The following is a 17,694-nucleotide window of genomic DNA, read 5'->3' as shown; positions in this document are numbered from 1 at the left end:
CAAAGTGCTATATTCTGAGCTTTGGAATATCTGCCCGAAATCCCTGAGGCTCATGATGGGTGGACGCAGACCAGCACGTGCCGTGGATGCAGCAGGTCACCGGGTCTGTAACGAGCCCTTAAAAGCCTTGTCTGGGACTTTTACTTGAACTCTCGCGGTGGGGAGATTCTCTTTCCTCTTGGTCGCTAGTCTGCAGGCTCTAGGTCAACCAAGGACAAAGCAGAGCCCAGAGGTATGTGGCAGGCGCCTGGCAATGTGATGTAAGCATTGGCACTGGGCTAGGTCAGACACTCTGGAATTACAGGAGCCACATCCCTGTGCCTAAATTGTGTCAACTGTCACCAAGAACCACGAGGGTCCTCGGTTATGGACCCCAGTCTTAGAACAGGATATGGCCTCAGAGCCACAATGATCACTGGACAAAAGGACTCTGCCCTCTGGGGATCTGGTTCCATGACAAGCCTCCTCCAGGACCACAGCTCCCTAGCCATGAGAAACCCACGCAGAAGCAGACTCAAGACAAGATGGAGAGGAGCAGCAAATGAAGACAAACTATGCAGGTGGAGGGCTGGGGGACATGGCTTAGGGTTGGGGGTAGAGTGCTTGCTTAGCATGCATGAGGCCCCCGGGTTCTAGCCCCTGTGCAGTGAGTGGGGTGACACACAGAGAAGGGAATTACTTCCAGGTGAGAGAAAAAAGCCAGGACTAGTAACAGTAGAAAAGTTAAAATGGTAATTAAACAACACAAGACTAGATAAAGATTTTAAACTGGATCATTAACTGAAATTCTTCTGAAAGCTATGCTGGCCTATGAGGACGGTATCACTGAATTGACAGGAATTTTCTTAGGTTTAAAACACCCTTCTTAGGAGATGTGTGCTGACACTCTTGGAAGTGTCACAACGTCAGCACACCTGTCAAGTGCTTCAGCAAAACAAATTGGTATGTCTAGACCAGAAAGAAGATGTGGCTAATATTTTAATAACTGGCAAACCTATGTGAATGGTGTAGGGATGTTAACCATTCTGTACCAGCTTTCCAACTAGGCAAAGCCAGAGGAACAGAGTTCCAGCTGCCAGCAGCCAAGTGTGTGGGCGGAGGCTGGGGGAGAGTACCTCATTCCCACTGCACATCTGTCTTGTCAGAGCTCTCGGGCAAGAGGAGGAAAAGCATTGTCTCCTGCCCTGATACCTGTCCCATAGCTGGGTCCCTGGTGTAGGAAGGATTCTGTTAAATTACCCAAAGCTGAGAAAATGCCAGACATTTCCCAACAGTATAGTAAAAATATTCAGACTGGAGTTGATCTCATTCTCCACTGCAGAAGAATCAATCATCCTGTTAGTCTTAAGGTGCCTGAAATAATTGTTTGGAATTGGTATAAAATCCAGAAGTACCCTCTGCAGAGACACAAGATTCTCTCCAGGTGGGTACCAGCCAATGTACAGCAGGTGGACAACCCACCTTGGCCTCTCCAGATCACAGCCAGAGCCATAGGAATCCAGCAGTGTTCCATCAGGATTAGGAGGTAAGACGAAAATGGAAAAACAATACACATCCTCCCCTTGCCAGAACAGGGAAATGAGACCAAATCTTCCAGAACACTTAGAACACGGGAAAGAAGAGACAGTATCTACCGTCTGGGGGTGGTAGAGGGTCCAAACCAGTTCTGAGAGACCAGTTCTCACTCCTTAGACCAAGGATTCTGTTCTTGTCCCATTTTTTTGGTAATAATATCCTCCTCCTCCCTCTTCCTGAGTCTTGGTAGCACGTGGCCAGAGCTGTTCTCAAGTGTTTAACTGAATGTGTGTCCTCAAAGGCTAAGTGGCTGGTGAGGTTGCACAAGGCACCCAGTCAGGAGGGTGAGGGCAGGGGGCACCTCTGCCACGTGGAGGTCAGAGCAGACAAAGGTAGTCACCTTAGCAGAGGGTGGCTGACCCGCAAGCTGGTCACTTGGACCACTAGAGTAAATAAAACCAGAATCTCTTTATTCTCAGCTGTTTCAGCAGAGAATAAATTTGGATCTAGTTAAAGCCAAATAAGACCACAGCTGGCAAAAGATGGCCTGGGGCCCAGCTCCAAGTGTTGGTCAGTCCCCAGTAATGATTAGACGCAGGAAGGATCAGAAGGAAAGAGAGACGCAATTAATTATCAAACTTTAATTGATAGACTAATCTTACAGAATAAACAATAAGACAGCTAGTCAAGGTTACACTTTAAAAAAAAAAAAATCCAGCAGCGCAAATCTAATAGACTAAATACGTTCATCTCCTCCCAAACAGGCATTTGATTTCAAAACAAACCAGAACAGAGCGTACGCCACAAGGAAACATGGTACTTACACATATTGTCCAATAACTCTGCAGAGCTCTTTAACAAAGAAGAGAAAGGTTCTCAGACTGAGAAAGCAGTAGAAGCACTCAAGCACTCGCCGGCAGGTAACCGACCAGGTGTTCTGCACATCACGGGCTCCGGACCACCTGTGACTTCAGAAAGGCTGCCGGCGGGGAAGAAGGAAACAGGTGCCGACCCTAACTGCAGACGACTTCACCACAAGCCTTAAGACACAGGGACCATCTTCTTCCAAGACAACAGGCATGAACAGAGGCAAGGAGCGAGAGAGGTCCCTCAGCAGATGGGTGGAAGAAAGCCTGCCCTTGGGACTCCAGGTCTAACCCCTCTCCTTCTTGGCCCCTGGCAAAGAAAGGGTGGGCCAAAGGCAAGAGCCCAGCATGGCTCCTCCAGGCACATGGTTAAAGAGGAGGAGGAAAACGCGTCCCTTCTGGGTGAAATATGGCGACCTTTCTGAGACGTGGCAAGGGAGCAGAGTCAACCTCTTTGGCCCTCCTAAGGTAAAGCAGCAACTAAGGAGCCTACTGAGGGCCTCGCCTGGTCCCGACCATGTCACAAGATTATAAGAAAGTGCATCCTCAGTTAAACTTCATTTAAAAAGAGCAAACGCCACTTGCAAAAGACCCATCATGGATTAAAATACTTCCCACCAAAGAGCTCCAGCAACTCACAGTCTAAGTCCTCTGACCAGGCTGACTGGAAAGGGTCTGATGGGGGCTCAGCAGGGCTCCGAGGCTGCCTCACTCTGCCAAGTCTCCTCAGGGAGGAAAAGAAAGGCATGATGTCCGCGAGTGGAGATCTGGAGGAGGACTGCTTTACCAAGTCTGGACAGCAAAGAAGCCCCCTGGGTGGCACCGAGATGACAGACCCCAGGGCAGGACCTCTCCATCTCAAGCTTAAGGTGACGCCCTCAGAAGCCCTCTCTGGAGTCAGCTCTTCCTTTATCCACCTGCATGCCCCCTTCCACAGGGAGGGAAAGTTCTGGTCCCCTCAGACCTGACAGTGAAGGAATTGTACAGAAATAATCCTGAGGGAAAAACAAAACACTGTGTTGCTACCTAAAGGGGGGAGCACTTGGCTTTGCTCACACGGATTTAGGCAGATGTAAGCGATGGATAAAGAGACTGCTCACGGGACTGAGTGACAAAACAGTGAGGACTGCTGGGACCCAGAGGTGGGTCTCTAACACTTCCCCCAGGGGCCTTGGTGCTGTCCTCCTCTGCTCTCCCGAGGGCTTCCAGCCAGGTCTCCTGCAGAGCTCAGGACTGTGACGACAGATTAAGGGAGCTCCGTGAAGCAGAACTCAAGAGCTCCACACGAAAAGGTGTCATTTACGTCATTATTTATATATAATATCTTGAAGTAAGGAAATAAGCACCATTTTACTGAAAATAAAAAGGCTCACGCAGGCTTTGGTCCTCTTGAAATGACACCAGCCTGAGTGAGAAGCAATCTGGCCCTGGGGCAGCAGGGGGACAATGGCACACTCGCTCTGGCTGCGAGGGAGGAGGGTGGGGGCAGAGGAGGGGCTGGTGGGAGGGGTCTCAGAGCCACTCTGGGGACAAAAAGACCAAAACTGGGCACATGGCACTGTCAGACAAGTCTCAAGGATGGGGACATCAGCAAACAAAGGGCAGTACTTAAACCCAGAGGATGCTCTGCTTGCTACCTGATCACTTCCCCTGTAGCCCTGTCAACCACAGGAGGTGGCTGGGACAAGCAGCAAAGGTGCACTCCTTTCCCCGGCGACTGCCAACAGGGACAAGAGCTGCAGTTACTGCTCCTTTTCCAAGCGATGGCAAACAGGCAGGTTCTTGGACGCTGCACTTCACATCCATACCTTATGCCCCCAAAAAGCGAAGAGTAGGTTTTCCTGCCCAGATGCGTAACTTGGCACTGACTACACCACGAAAAGCAAGAGTCTGTCTATGTAGATTCCTGAACTACAGCTTAGAAGGGAAGGGCGTAGAATATCGTCGGTAACTGGCTCACAAGGAATAGTCATCTTAGGCAAACACATGCTAATACATTTCACAGAATGAGGGGGAACAGCTTAGAATCCAAAGTGTGAAGTTGGGAAGATTTCTTGCCAGACCTTACTATGAGAGCCTGCAACCAGAGAGAGGAGAATTGCAGAGACAGCAGCAGAGATACAGCAAACAGCACAGAGGGTGTCATCCACCAAGAGACTGTCCCTCATTTCAGAGTCAATCAAGCCATAGGAGATGACAGAAATGTACATGTACGAAGAACATAAGGGCTGAAACCAGAGGAGAGCTGATCATGAAAGCAATTTATCCCATTTCACTGTTCAAACACCACTGGCCAACCCGCTAGGTCAGGTGTCTTCTTACTGAGAAAGGCAGCATCTCTGAACCTGGGATAAAGGACACTTGAACTTAATGCATGAGCAGAAGGACCAAATGGAGAAGCATAATTGAAATAATCATTGGACTGCTTAAGAATTTCTTGAAAACTTCCAAAGAAAGAAGGTCTCTGGATCTGTGGCTATATGGCTGCACAAACTATCTTCCACCTGGCTCCTTCACCAAACTGGGGCTTTGGAGGAGCCCAGCCTAGGCACAACCAGGCCAGGCTGGGCCTCAAAGCCCCGCTCAGCGAGGGCTGCCCGCGACCGCTGAACAGGCAATGGAACGCCCCACAAGTCGGGGCCCGAAGGGCAAGACGTTTAGACAGGAGTCACTTGTGAGATACTCTGCTGCTCAACACCACCACAGCAAGGGTGAGGGCTCCCTGACCATGACCCAGCAGCTCCCGTCTCCCATGTGCATTCCAAGCAGCAGCAGCACGTGGGAGAGAGCCCAGGAAAGGAAGCGTGGATGAGGTACCAAAAGAGGAACTGACATCTTTGGGTTTTTAAAACCAAAACTCAAACCTAGGGAAGTGAGAAAATTAAAAAAGGAAAGAAATCTCAATCAATCAATCAACAGAAAAAATGGCTTACTAACCCCCCACAACATTTTGCATACAATTTTATACCAAGGAAAAAGAAAAAAATACCCCAACTCATCACAATGCAGTCCAAATGTTTGCAACCAAAGATTTATGAAAATATTTCAGCTGAAATCATTTTTTTTAAAAAAGACAAAAACAAAAACAAAACCCAGAAAGCTTTTCATCATTTCCTTCTCAACATAATTGGCAGATCTACTCTCAAACAGACTTAAGAGTATTCCACACAACATGTTCGGAATTCAGATTTATTGATTTCCACCATACTGACTTTAAAAATGGTATGAAGCTGACTGCAAGAAAGGGAATCGGTGATTTTAAGTTAAAATTAAGCTAATGGTGAAAGTACATCACCTCTGGCTTCAGTCACCACATCACCTCAGACTGAATCGAGATTTGTGTGTGTGAACAAAGTTCCAGAACTCTGAAATCCAGGGCTGCTGCAGGCCTCTCCAGCAATGTCCTTCACTTTGGGTCAGTCTCCTGGGCCAGAGGTGAAAGTGCTTTCAAAAATACTGCCATTTGCCCAGCACAGTGTCTTTGATTGCATCCACATATTGAGTTGGAACCCAGTACACCCAGTAGTAAGAGGCTTCCGTGGGGCCCAACTGAAACGCCTGGAAGGGAAAAAGGAAAACCAAGCCAACTTCAGAGGCGGGCGACCAAGCAGGCAGAACCACACATGGGGAGAGGGCTGGGAAGTGGATTCATTCAAAAGGGAAGAAAACAAAATGCAACTGTGCACAGGGGGACACTCTCCTAACATGTTTAAAAACCAGGACAAGAAAAGGGGGTTGGGGCTCAGCATGGCCAACCCCAAGGCAGCGGCTTGCAAACGTGCACGTGCAACAGAACTATCTGGAAGGCTCCTGAGAACAGACCGCAGGCTGCACCCCTGGAAGTTTTAGTTTGGGGCGGGGGGGCGGGGCCTGAGTAACTTCCAATAAGCTCCCAGGTAATCCAACACTGCTGAAGACCAGTTTGAGAACCGTTGCCCTAGAAAACCTGATACACATGCACAAGGAGAGTGGTGGGCACGTTGAGACAGTGCTGTCGGAGACGTTGACACCCTAGCAACAATTACACATCCGTCAGGAAGGGGATGCAGGATCCCGAGTGGGGTATGCTATTCACATAAACACTGGCGTGCTTTACAGAGGTATGAGCTGGTCCTTGTGCATCTAGAGTTCATATGACAAAACATGATGTCGAACGAAAAAAACCAAGTTGCAGAACAGCACACACCATGATGTCCTTTATGAAAACCAGAAAAAAAATACTCGATCTTGTTCGTCGACATATACATAAAAGAACTGTAGATGGAAAGACACACGAGGAATTGTGATGATGGGAATGGGGGAAGGGGAAGACAATGGGGACATCATTGCTGTTGGCAGAATTTATTTTTTATTTGAAGAAAAGATTTAAACCAAGTTACAAAGGATTTACAATTGATCTCAGTGATGGGGGATGGATGGCTTGTGGTATTCCCTTTCCTTTCCTGTACTGTTAGAAATTCATCTCCAAAAGTGGAAGAGCACAGCCACATTTCTCTAATTGTGAACTGTGACACATTTATCTAGCTAGAGAAATGGCATGTGCTTCAAGAGGGAAGTAAGTACTTTCATCAGCACAAAAGTGCTACTTAGCAGTGTTTAGAAGGAGGGGGGTGACTAGAACCACCCTCTGCCAGCAATGACTCCACAGAGAAAGGAACACTTTTCTGAGGACTAACTCATTACTCCTGCACACTAAGTCCTTAAGAGATGTGCAGGGTGGTGAGCTCAACTTGTCTGTAATCCCTACCATCGGGCCGCCTGAAAACTGGGGCTGCCAACTCTACAGAGTCAAAATGCTCACACAAATTCTTCAAGTACAACAATGCAACCATTAAAACAGAAAAATAATGAAGGCAAATCAAACCTGTATGCAGTCATGTAGACTGCAGCGGAGCAGGGTGAAGGGCCGCGGACGGGCCTGAAAGAAGCCCCAGTGATGTTGTGGCCACTTCCAGGAAGGACAGGAACTTGCAGCCCAGGGTCCCAACCACAGCCCTGCACTAGCACCACCATACAGGGCAGGCACAGGGACAGGCTGGCTCTCTAGCCGATTTCTCCCTTTAACAAGGAGATCTTCTGACAGATCCCTCTGCCATGGAATTCGTAACACCACCCGCTGGTCAAACCACTGAACTGCTCCTTCTCCTTGGGAGAGAGTGCACACAGTTGCATCACTATCCATAGACACCGAAAAACCTCCCTCCTCAGAGGGAAGAGGGCAAATGGTCCTGCCCTCACACCATTGCTAGCTCAGGTCAAGTCCCTCTCATAGCAACTTCGGAGTTTAGGCAGTTAAACTTCATGTATAAAGTGGCCCCTCGATCTAGCATAACTTCAGGCAGAGTTCAATATTCAGCACTGAAAAGTTACCAAAAAAAAAAAGGGGGGGGCGGGGGACCCCTTCAAATAGTGCTGGAAAAGGGAGCCTAGTCTACACTCTGCTTGCTCCGCAGACCTGAGGAGTGGCTCCAGACACACTGCCCGGGAAAGCATAGCCTGCGCCCTGCGGACAGCCTGGCCCTGCGTCAGACACCACGAGGGAGACCACCTAGACTCCTCAACACCAAGGCCAGGGGGTGCTCTCTTTTTTAAAAGCAAGAAAAAATTAAAAATGAAATCCACAAGCCATTCCTCCTCTTCGTATTTATTTTCCTGGTCTAAAAACAAAATATGACAAATAAGAGGGAGGCACAGGAGAGGTCTCTAACAGCACAGGAGAAATGTACCCCTCCAGCTGCGGGATGGGGCGGGAGGGGGGTGGCTGCAAAATAAACAGAACTAAGAAGAGGGGTCATGGGTCAAGTTCTAAGTAGACAAGAAAACACAAGAGTCTTAACACAGTCCTTTGAAGACAATGTTTTCTCTTCAATAGCAAGCTCAGTTAGAAATCCACCCCCTGCTAGAGAAGGCAGAACAGGCACCTAGCTGGGGGCCAGGTCAGGCCAGGCCACTTACCATCATGTGGTAGTCCTCGTGTCCTTCAATAGGTTCACTGACCACATTTTTAATGGAGCCCATGGGCAGTTTCTCAGTTCGCTCTAGGTTGAGAGGGACGACAGTGGTTATTCAAAGGCCCCCAGTTCCTCGGCTGCAGCAGTCCCTCCCTCATCAAGGCTACAGGATCTACAGTAAACTGCTCACGGCACCAGGCCCTTGAGGGACCACAGGGCAGCATCTTTAAATAGGCGCCCCTACATCCCTGCTTGGCAGCTGGGAACTTTCTTCCAAACTGGGGACTGAACTCTGGGGTGCACTCCTACTAAGCTCTATCACCAGCCCATTTGATTTTTTGAGATGGGGTTTTTCTGAGTCGCCCAGGCTGGCCTGGAATTTGTCATCTTCCCGCCTCAGCCTCCCGAGGGGCGGGTATTTCAGGCACGCACTACCACTCCCAGCAAGGAGACCTGGAATTTCGCAGGAGAAAATGGGGAACAGGATTTGGGAATGATGACAAAAGTTTCTGAGAGCAGAAATAGATCTTCCCTGGCAATAGTTTTCAAAGTCTGATGATTTTTTAAATAAATACCCAAGAAACTCCTTTATACCCTCACGGCCCAAGCCCAGCATTGGCTCAACTCTTGGGCGCCTGGCATAAGGAGAGTTAAGAGGTAAGGACAGAGGAGCAACAGTGTTCCCGGGGCTCTCACAGGAGGGAGGAGTGCTCCAGCTTTAAGGCCACTTTCCACACCAGGCCCTGCCGAGCCTTCTCCCCCGGTGCGCACACATCAGGTGTTCGCCAATATCTACAACCTGGCGTGAATGCCGACTGAAACCACACCGATGACACGGGCTGAAGACGCTCTACAGAGCGAAGAAAGAGGTGGCGGACAGGAGTGAGATGAGCCTGCTGGGCAGGAGCCCCGTGCAGCAGGGTGGGTGTGAGGCAGGGGCGGGCATTCCCAGCAAGCTGAATCAAGGAGAGAAGGACCCATGGCAGCCTTGGCAGAAAGGAAAATCTGGAAAGGTAGAATGTGAAAATAGGCAAGCTGCCCGACTAGCAATTTACAGACAGGGTTCTGGCCTTGTTGCTGACCACGCTGGGGGCCCTGCCTCTGAAAAATGGGGGTCAGGGGCAAGGAACCCAAAGATGTTCTCTCGGGCTTAGACTTTCCAGGTCTCTAAACCAGTGGTGAAGATTGAAACTTTCTGAAACAGCTTTCACCTTGAAATGTCTGGAGATTTCACATAAAAATATGGATTTCTGGCTTCTCTTGAAAACTTCAAAGATTGGACCTGCTGGGCCCCCGTTCCAGGGTGATGGCAACTAAACTAGATGAGAGCGCCACAAACAGGGCTCAGGCCTCCTGGAGCTGCGGGTGCTTCCTGCTCTGCTGTGCCCGAGGCCATCAGCTCGGCTTCCTCCTACACAAGCAGCAAGGAGAGCACAAAAGCCTGGGAGGGCCGCTTACTTAGCAAAGCACCCCATGGACAGGGATGGTCGTCCACAGCAGCTTCTGGCTGGTGGAAAGACAATGCCAGTGGCTAGCAGCCAGCTCCCAGCACAAGCTATCCTCCTCCAAGTACTGCCACTAATGACAGGACTCCTGGGCGAGTGGGAAGGGCATCTGCTCCCTGGGCTGCTGAGGCATACTGACCCCAAGGTCTGGGTGGGAGTAAGGTCTCAGGCTCAGCCAAGCCTGGATGGCACCAGGGCTGGTGAGGAAGGAGGCTCTCAATAGCTCAGAAGCCCCATGTATCCAGCGCCCTCAAGCCAAAGCAAGAAGGCGGCCACTGAAAACCTCCAACTGAAGGACAGGCAATTCTTAGTTAAGTCTGTCCACGTGGTTACTATGCATCTCCTACACCACTTCATAACACAAAAATATTCCTTGAGGGCCCAGTGAGCTTGGAGAGACTCAGGCCTCACCAGACCCCTGCTGCACCTACCCTCCTGCACATTACTGTCTTCCTGGATCCACCTTGGCAACTGCCTTCAAGTGGGCTGCCCACAAGCCAAGGGAGAAGTCTGGCAAGAGGCAGGAGGTCTATGTGCTCCAGCAAGTGAATACAATGATGGAGAACCAAGCGAGATCACCTGCAAAGCCAACACAGGCGGGGCAGCTGGCCGCTGATGAGGAGGATGGGGGCAGGAAAGAGCGGTCTAGTGAAGGGCTTGAAGGCCCTTGGAGAAACCGGGGAGCCCCTCCAAATTTGCAAAGCTTGCTCTGACCATGCAGTTGAGCTGCATGTGAAATGGAGACTATAACAAGTTACCATAAAATGTTAGAAAACTCAAGCGCTTTTGGCATTTCAATCTGCTCATTTTAAGAACCAGCACAGAGTTGAAAATAAGAAACTTATTTTTGTGTTCTAGAATGTTCAAGATGATAAAAATCTCACTCCCCACCACCCTTGTCCCAAGTTTTATTTTCTATAAAACTTTGGTCCCATTTTAGTGGAGTCATAGCAAATGGCCTGTCCCTGAAACCAATTAGCCTCAGATAATGGGACCCCTATACTTCTCTTTAGCATTTACCTCGCACACTGAATACCTACAGTGCTGGCCAGAAACAGGTGAATTGTTCGGTTCCCTCCGGGAATCTAACGGGGGACAGACAAGTCAGAGAGTAATGAGTGCTCTGGGGACATGAGGAACAGAAGCTGCAGCAGTTCATTTGGAGGGGATGGGAGCTATCAGGGAGGCTTCATTAGGAGGGGGCACTGTGGCAGGGCCTCTGAAGAGTTCATTAACCACAGGAAGGACACAGCATGAGCGAAGCGGAGAAGTTAGCCGAGACACACAGGGACAACAGGGCACGCAGAGCAGGCAACAAGTCTACACTGGGGCTCACTGTGAAGAACAGCAGCACTGGGTTCAGGCATTTGAACTTGGTGTTAAGGGGCCAAAGGTGTTTTGAATGTAGGAGCCAGTGACAAAAAGGAGTATATGACGGGGGGTGGGGGGCTCTCAGCGGTAGAGCGCTCGCCTAGCATGTGGGAGGCCCTGGGTTCCATCCTCAGCACCACATAAAAATAAATAAATAAAGGTAATGCATCCAACTACAACTAAAAAATAAGTAAAAACAAAACAAAAAAAGAGTACACGACGAGGACAGGACAGAAGATGACGGCCGAGCAGGGAGGTGGCCGACTTGCTCTTAACACAACTTGAGAGGTGTTAATAGCCCTGACACACACACGCACGGTGGCCAAGAAAGGGACACAGACATTGCGGAATGTAACCACCAAGACTTTGTAACCACTAAGGGAAGGGAGAGCGAGCATGGTCGGAGACACTCCCCAGGAAACAGCAAGGGTGACCCAGACACTGCGCACAGCAGGGCGGAGGGCACCTGGGCGGGGGGGACTCAGGCAGTAGTCAGGAAAACCTCACCTAGCACAGGTCTACTGACCTACAGGGACCAGGCAGGTGACATAATGAGCAAGCTGGCTACACGGGGAGAGGAGCACGGCCCACTGCAAACCACTACTCAGTTCTAGCTCCTCGGTGCCACGGGAACGCAGGCCCCAATCTTTTGATTTTTTTTTTTCCCCCAAGAGAAGCCCCTCAAAAATCAGATTAAGTGAAATCTCCTGATTTTTGCAAATTGTGTCTAAGTAAGCCCATAAAGCCCTTTACGGAGACCAGCACTTGGCCCTGGGCCACATGTTCTGGACCTCTGGTTCTCTGTGCAAGGAGCCACTGTTCAACAGGTCGGCTCTGGTATCAGACTGCACAGGAGCAAAAAGGGTCCAAACAAGACGTGAGCATCTAAAAGCAAATTCAAAAGCCAGAAGCACACAAAGCAGTGAGGCGAGAGGTTCCAACGAGGAGCGGCAGCCCTTGGAACCAGTGCTGCTGGGCGGCAGAGGCAGGCGTGGGCTGGGAGGAGGCCGAGAACCAACTTACCTTTAGTGCCAATCCACAGCTGGTCTTGTTCGAGCTTAAAGGTGAGTCTCACTTTTCCTCCAGATTTGTTATACATGCCGGACAAGGGTACCGTTGGCAGGCGCTCCTGGAGGCACAACGACATGGTGAGAGGGGCAGGGACAATCGGACAGAGAAAAGAGAAGGGACAGGACGTGAGAACACAATTACAAGACTCTCCAAAGGTGGAACTGGTTCCTTTCCAGATGGTCACAAAGAAGTCGGGCTTACCTGGGCCCCCTTGACAGACGGCATGACGTCTTCAGGTTTCCCTTTATCCAGCACCTTCCTGTGTTGCTACAACACAAGCCAGAAGAGACTGTCATGTGACACAGCTGTTTACAATTTAGTCACATTGCTCTGTCTCAAAAATGGGATGAAGAAAGTCTTAACATTTTTGTGCAAAAGCCTTTAACGTTTGCAGACCATGATCCCTTGACACAGCGCAGCAGTGCTGTCCTTAGGAGTTGCTGTGATGAGGGAATCTTCCACACCTGTGTTAACCATCAGTCAACATGAGGCTATTAAGCACTTAAAATGTGGCTAGTAAGACTGAGAACTGCCAGGTGTATGCTCCTAGCTACCAGGAAGGCTGAAGCAGAAGGATTACAAGTTCAAAGCTAGCCTAGGCGACTGAGCAAGATCCTGTTTCAAAATTTAAAAAGGGGTGTAATTCAGTAGTAAAGTGCCCCTGGGTTCAATCCCTGGTACTGCAATAATTAAACAGAAACAAGACTGAAGAACTGAATACTTAGTTTAATTATTTAATCATCTCAATGTAGCTATAATATCCAATGAACTTCTGGAGCAAAGAGGATTTCCAGATTGCTCATTCAAATGTTCTACTCCCTTTCTTTGCAAAAAGTCACCAATGAAAGGATGAAACACCTTAATAAGAGCTGCAAAGGGTGTTGCTCTTCTGGCAGGTAGAAAATGTCAGCAATACCTGTCAACTTCAACTCCCAAAGAGAACTTCAAGATGCTGGTAATCAACCTAACTGCTGAGAAGGGTGGGGGTCCATCGCAGACGTCTTCCCTACTGCCCCATCCTTAACCCCAGCCTCAAAGAAAACTTGAGGAATTATATTTCCAAGCAGAAACACTGACTACTTTGACACTAAGAAGTCTCAAACCCCACTCCCACCCGACGCTGAGGAGGTGAGGCAGCTAATAGGGGTTCGAATCCATGGCCCCTACAGCTCTCAAGTCTCATCTTTTCTCCAACTGTGGCTTTCCAGGTCAATGCTTGGCAAAGCTGGTACTAGGGGACAAAGAATGGGCAGAGGGTAAAAATTTGGTCAAATGTAAGCACCAGGAACCATGAGCCAGCTCACTTACTCACTGGCATGCAGAACCTGTGGCAGGAATGAATGCCACACTGCCAGCAAAGAGTCACCCTGCACATCAGCTCCAGATACCTGAACGTGTCCATAAAAAGCTGAAGGGACTGGATCCGTCATTAGGCCATGTCATACCTCATAATAACTGGTGTCACTCAAACAAAGTGGCACAGGTGGGAAGCATAATTACGAGTCATGCCTTACAAGCACCTTTTGAAGAATCCTCCCTGCACTGTAGAGAACAGTTCTAAGCCTGTTAAGCTACCACCAGTCACTTAAAACCTGTATTTACAAGGCATATTATGCTCTAAGGGTGTGACCAGTGAGAATGCTCACTCAGATCTGTTCATACATGTGACAGGGAAGGTGGGAAAAGAGAACACATTACAGGATATTATGACCCCTTATGTGGAGAGTGAAAAAACCTTCAAATAAACACCTTTTGGATGGTAATATAGGTCTATGATCCCTTATCTAAAATCCTAAGGATGGGTAGGAATGTAGCTCAGTGATAGAGTATGTACAGGGCCCCAGGTTTAATCCCCAGCACCAAAAAGCAAAACCAACACAAAACTTCCTATACACAGATATTTTAGACTTTAAGAGTTTCAGGGCTGGGGTTATGGCTCTGTGGCAGAGCGATTGCCTAGCATGTGTGAGGCACTGGGTTCAAACCTCAGCACCACATAAAAATAAACAAAATAAAGACATTGTGTCCATGTGCAAAAAAAAAAAAAAAAGTTTCAGAAAATATACTTTCAAAATTACATAATATTCTATGGGGCCTGGGGGAGCAACCTGTCACCAGTACATTAATATTTCTAGAGCAAAATGTGAATATTCACACTCTAATCAGGTTTTGCTGCATATTTATAAAAGCACTCCTGGTTTTCAGAATCCTTTTGAAAACCTGAAAGCACACAAAAGGGATTACGGATTTCTAACACAAAATTGGGTTTCCCCATGTTGGCCATATATCTTAGTACCTATTGTCACTAAAACTGGTATCAGTCCAAGTTGCTCTCCTCTGCTTAAGACACAGATTAAAATGAGAACACCTGTTTTCTGTACAAGGAAGCTATTCAGCAACAAGTGGGATTCACTGGGTAATAAGATCACGAATGATGATTTTCCTAAACTGTTCCCTTTACAATAAAATAATCTCACTTTTCCTAAAAACAAAAAAAGAATTTGAAGCTGGCATAGTGGTACATGCCTGTAATCCTAGCCACTCAGGAGGCTGAAGAAGGAGAACTGCAAATTTGAGGCCAGCCTGGGCAACTTAGCTAGATCCCATTTCAAAACAAAATTTTTCAGAAGGGCTGATGATGTAGCTCAGTAATAGAGCACTTGCCAACCCCACTACAGCAACCAAAAAAAAAAAAAGTAAAAATAAAAGGAATTTTAATGGCTACAATGATTACAAAACAAAGTTGGAACTCTTCTATCCAAACGAACAACGGGGAAAAGTCAGGTCCTCGTTTCATGGTTCAGGAGGACAAAAAAAAATAAATAAAAAGTGTCATTATCTTCCTATTCAGCTTCATTTGAGTTCCTGAAATGGTCAGTCTCAGAGGAACTCTGAAATTTGTTGATTTCCATGCCTCTTCAGAATTACACTTGTTGACTTGAGAAAAGCCACAAACAAAACTCAAATGTAAGCACTTTTCAAAATGGAGGCTTAATACTAGTACTGACATTTTTTTTTTTTTTTTTTGCACTCAGCCAGATAGAGAAGCCCACATCTAATTTCTTTTCATATCTGGTCTGAAGCCTCCCTGTTCAAAGGCCTTATCCTAAAGTAGGTAGACTTGAGACACACTGACCCGCCAGACGAGACAAAGTTGCAAATCTCAGGTAGCTGTCACCTCCACTCTGCTGCACCCAACTGCTGCCATAAATTTCCATCAGGGGCCCTGTCCAAAAAGGAGCTTATTCTAGGGAGAACATCAACCAAGGCTACAGAGGACAAAGCCTCTCATTTCTCAGGACCAACAAGCACAAGATGGACTCACTTTCTGCCTACAGAGAGGCTCCTTCTTGTTCTCTTCGGCCTTGGCGTCCTGCTGTGCAGCATCTTTGGGTGTGTTTACTGCTAAGACATCATTTATCGTAGAGCCAACCACCATGATCTTGGCTCCACTGGTCACTTTTATTTCTCTCAACGTCTTATCTTCAGGGACAAGTCCCTTATACATGACCTTCTGCATGGCAGGCGGGAGACCTTGGAGAAAGGTAGAGGGCAAAGAATGAAAGGAAAAAAAAAAATGCACGGCCCATACAGTACTTTGATGATGGAGCAGGAAGTGAACAGGGGCTCCATCATCATCTGTTTGTTTTGTGAACCTGGGTAATTCACATCTGAGCCTCAAATTCCAGAACTTTCTAACAGAGATGAAAGTAGATGTTTCTGCATAGATTTGTTATAAGGATTAAGAGACAGGACAAATGCAGAACATTCAGCATAGTGCCTGTTTTTGCTCAATGAATTGCTCAATTAATTTTAGCTATCACAGGCTGGGGTTGTGGCTCAGTGGTAGAGCACTTGCCTAGCACCTGTGAGGCACTGGGTTCAATCCTCAGCCCCATATAAATAAATAAAATAAAAGGTACTGTGTCCATCTGCAACTAAAAAACATTTAAAAAAATTTTTTTAGCTATCACTGTTTCCAAATTGTGCATCATCCAATCACTCAAATATTCAGGGAGGATTCACAGGTGTCAGGAATATAGAAGTCAATAAGAACAAAGTTACTGCTTTTACCCAGCTTACAGGCCACAGAGAGAAAAAAGAGCATCATTTCAAATGGTCAAGAACTATAAATGGAAAAAAAAAAAGTATAAATGAGAGAAAATGAATACATATGAGTACCTGTGAAGGGTCAGCAAGACAGCCAACAGCAGTATTTCCTAACCTTTCCTTGTGAAAGTTGGATATCTAAGATTATATGCTAAAAAAATAAGCTCCTGGCCGAATCCCAAACCCACTGAATCAGAATCTCCAGGGGAAGGGCCGAGGTGCCTCAGGTGATTTTTACTAGCGACGTTACAGACTTAACGAGTCGGAGCTGGGTTGGAATCTCGGCTCGGCCACTCGCTAGCTCTGGGATCGAGGGTCGCATCTGCCCATTATTAACCAGATGAGGAGGAATGCAAGCACTGACTTGGGAGGACCGAGGGGGCCGATGCACAGAGAGCAGCAAGCACAATGTCTAGTGCAGCGTAAGCACTAGACGCTAAAGGGGGTGGGGTGGAGGGAGCGGGCTGTCAGCGCCGAGATTACCTGTAATCGAGTGGATCTTCTGCTTCAGCTCGGAGCCCGTGCTGTCCAGAGGCACCCTCACGTCGTGCTTGGTCTTGTTCCAGATGATCTTCAGGTCCACCAGCTCCCTGCCCGCGCCGCCGCCCGCGTCCTCGCCGTTGCTGACCGAGGCCTGCGCCACGGGGTCCCCAGGGGGCTGGGCCGGGGCCGGCTGCAGACTGCCTCGCGCGTCGCAGGAATCCTCGGCCGCCGCCGCCCCCGCCGCGGCCTCGGCCTCCATGCAGTTGAGGGGCCGCGCGGGCGCCTCGGTGGCCACGGTCTCGGCCTCCGTGTCCATGCCAGGTTCCTCCATGCCTGCAAGGGGGTTAGGGGGTGGGCGCTCGCCGCCGACTGGGCCTGGAACCGGACTCTGGCCGGGCGCCGCCGCTTCACGGCTCCCGAAACACGCTCCTCCCTCCGGGTCCAGGCCGCATCCCCGCCCCGCCCGCGAGCGCCCGCAGCCTGGGTCCCAGCCCCGCGCCGGCCACCCCCTCCGCACTCACCATCCGGGGCTCCGGCCGCCGCCATGATGATTGTGTACAACACCCACCGCTCCCGCAGAGGCCGCCGGGAAGAAGCGAGCTGGCTGAGATTGGCCCCCGCAGCAGCCCCTAATCTCTCTCAGCCTGGCCGGAAACAGGTGGAGGTTTCTATGGAGACCCGCCTCCTCCGCTTCCCTGGTCCTGCCCCTGCCACGCTTTAGCTTTCCCGAGCCTTCGGGGGGCGGGTCCGGGAAATCGCCCGCTGGCTGGGTTCCGCCCCCTAGTGGTCGAGTTTGGCAGCTGCTGTCTAGGGGGCGTGTTT

General features: G+C 49.0%; 1 protein-coding gene across 3 annotated transcripts; it reads right to left on the bottom strand.

The window, feature by feature from the left end:
• Positions 1–5,556: 5,556 nt before the first annotated feature.
• Positions 5,557–17,650, bottom strand: Ubfd1 (ubiquitin family domain containing 1). 3 transcript variants are annotated; one of them, XM_027948440.3, is made up of 8 exons: positions 17,394–17,649; positions 16,873–17,205; positions 15,605–15,813; positions 12,481–12,546; positions 12,232–12,337; positions 10,858–10,922; positions 8,337–8,419; positions 5,850–5,939 (listed from the first exon to the last, which is right to left on the bottom strand). In XM_027948440.3, the coding sequence occupies exons 1-7, from the start codon at positions 17,416–17,418 to the stop codon at positions 8,339–8,341; spliced, it is 885 nt and encodes a 294-aa protein (XP_027804241.1). In that variant the 5' UTR covers positions 17,419–17,649; the 3' UTR covers positions 5,850–5,939; positions 8,337–8,338. The 3 variants fall into 3 exon arrangements, with proteins under 3 accessions (XP_027804240.1, XP_027804241.1, XP_027804243.1); XM_027948439.3 differs by lacking the exon at positions 10,858–10,922 and having other exon boundaries at positions 5,557–5,939; positions 17,394–17,639; XM_027948442.3 differs by lacking the exon at positions 5,850–5,939 and having other exon boundaries at positions 8,335–8,419; positions 10,878–10,922; positions 17,394–17,650.
• Positions 17,651–17,694: the final 44 nt, after the last annotated feature.

The sequence above is a fragment of the Marmota flaviventris genome, chromosome 19 (genome assembly GCF_047511675.1).
Source record: "Marmota flaviventris isolate mMarFla1 chromosome 19, mMarFla1.hap1, whole genome shotgun sequence".
In the NCBI taxonomy this organism is placed as follows: Eukaryota; Metazoa; Chordata; class Mammalia; order Rodentia; family Sciuridae; genus Marmota; species Marmota flaviventris.
This window is presented reverse-complemented; position numbering and strand designations above follow the sequence as displayed.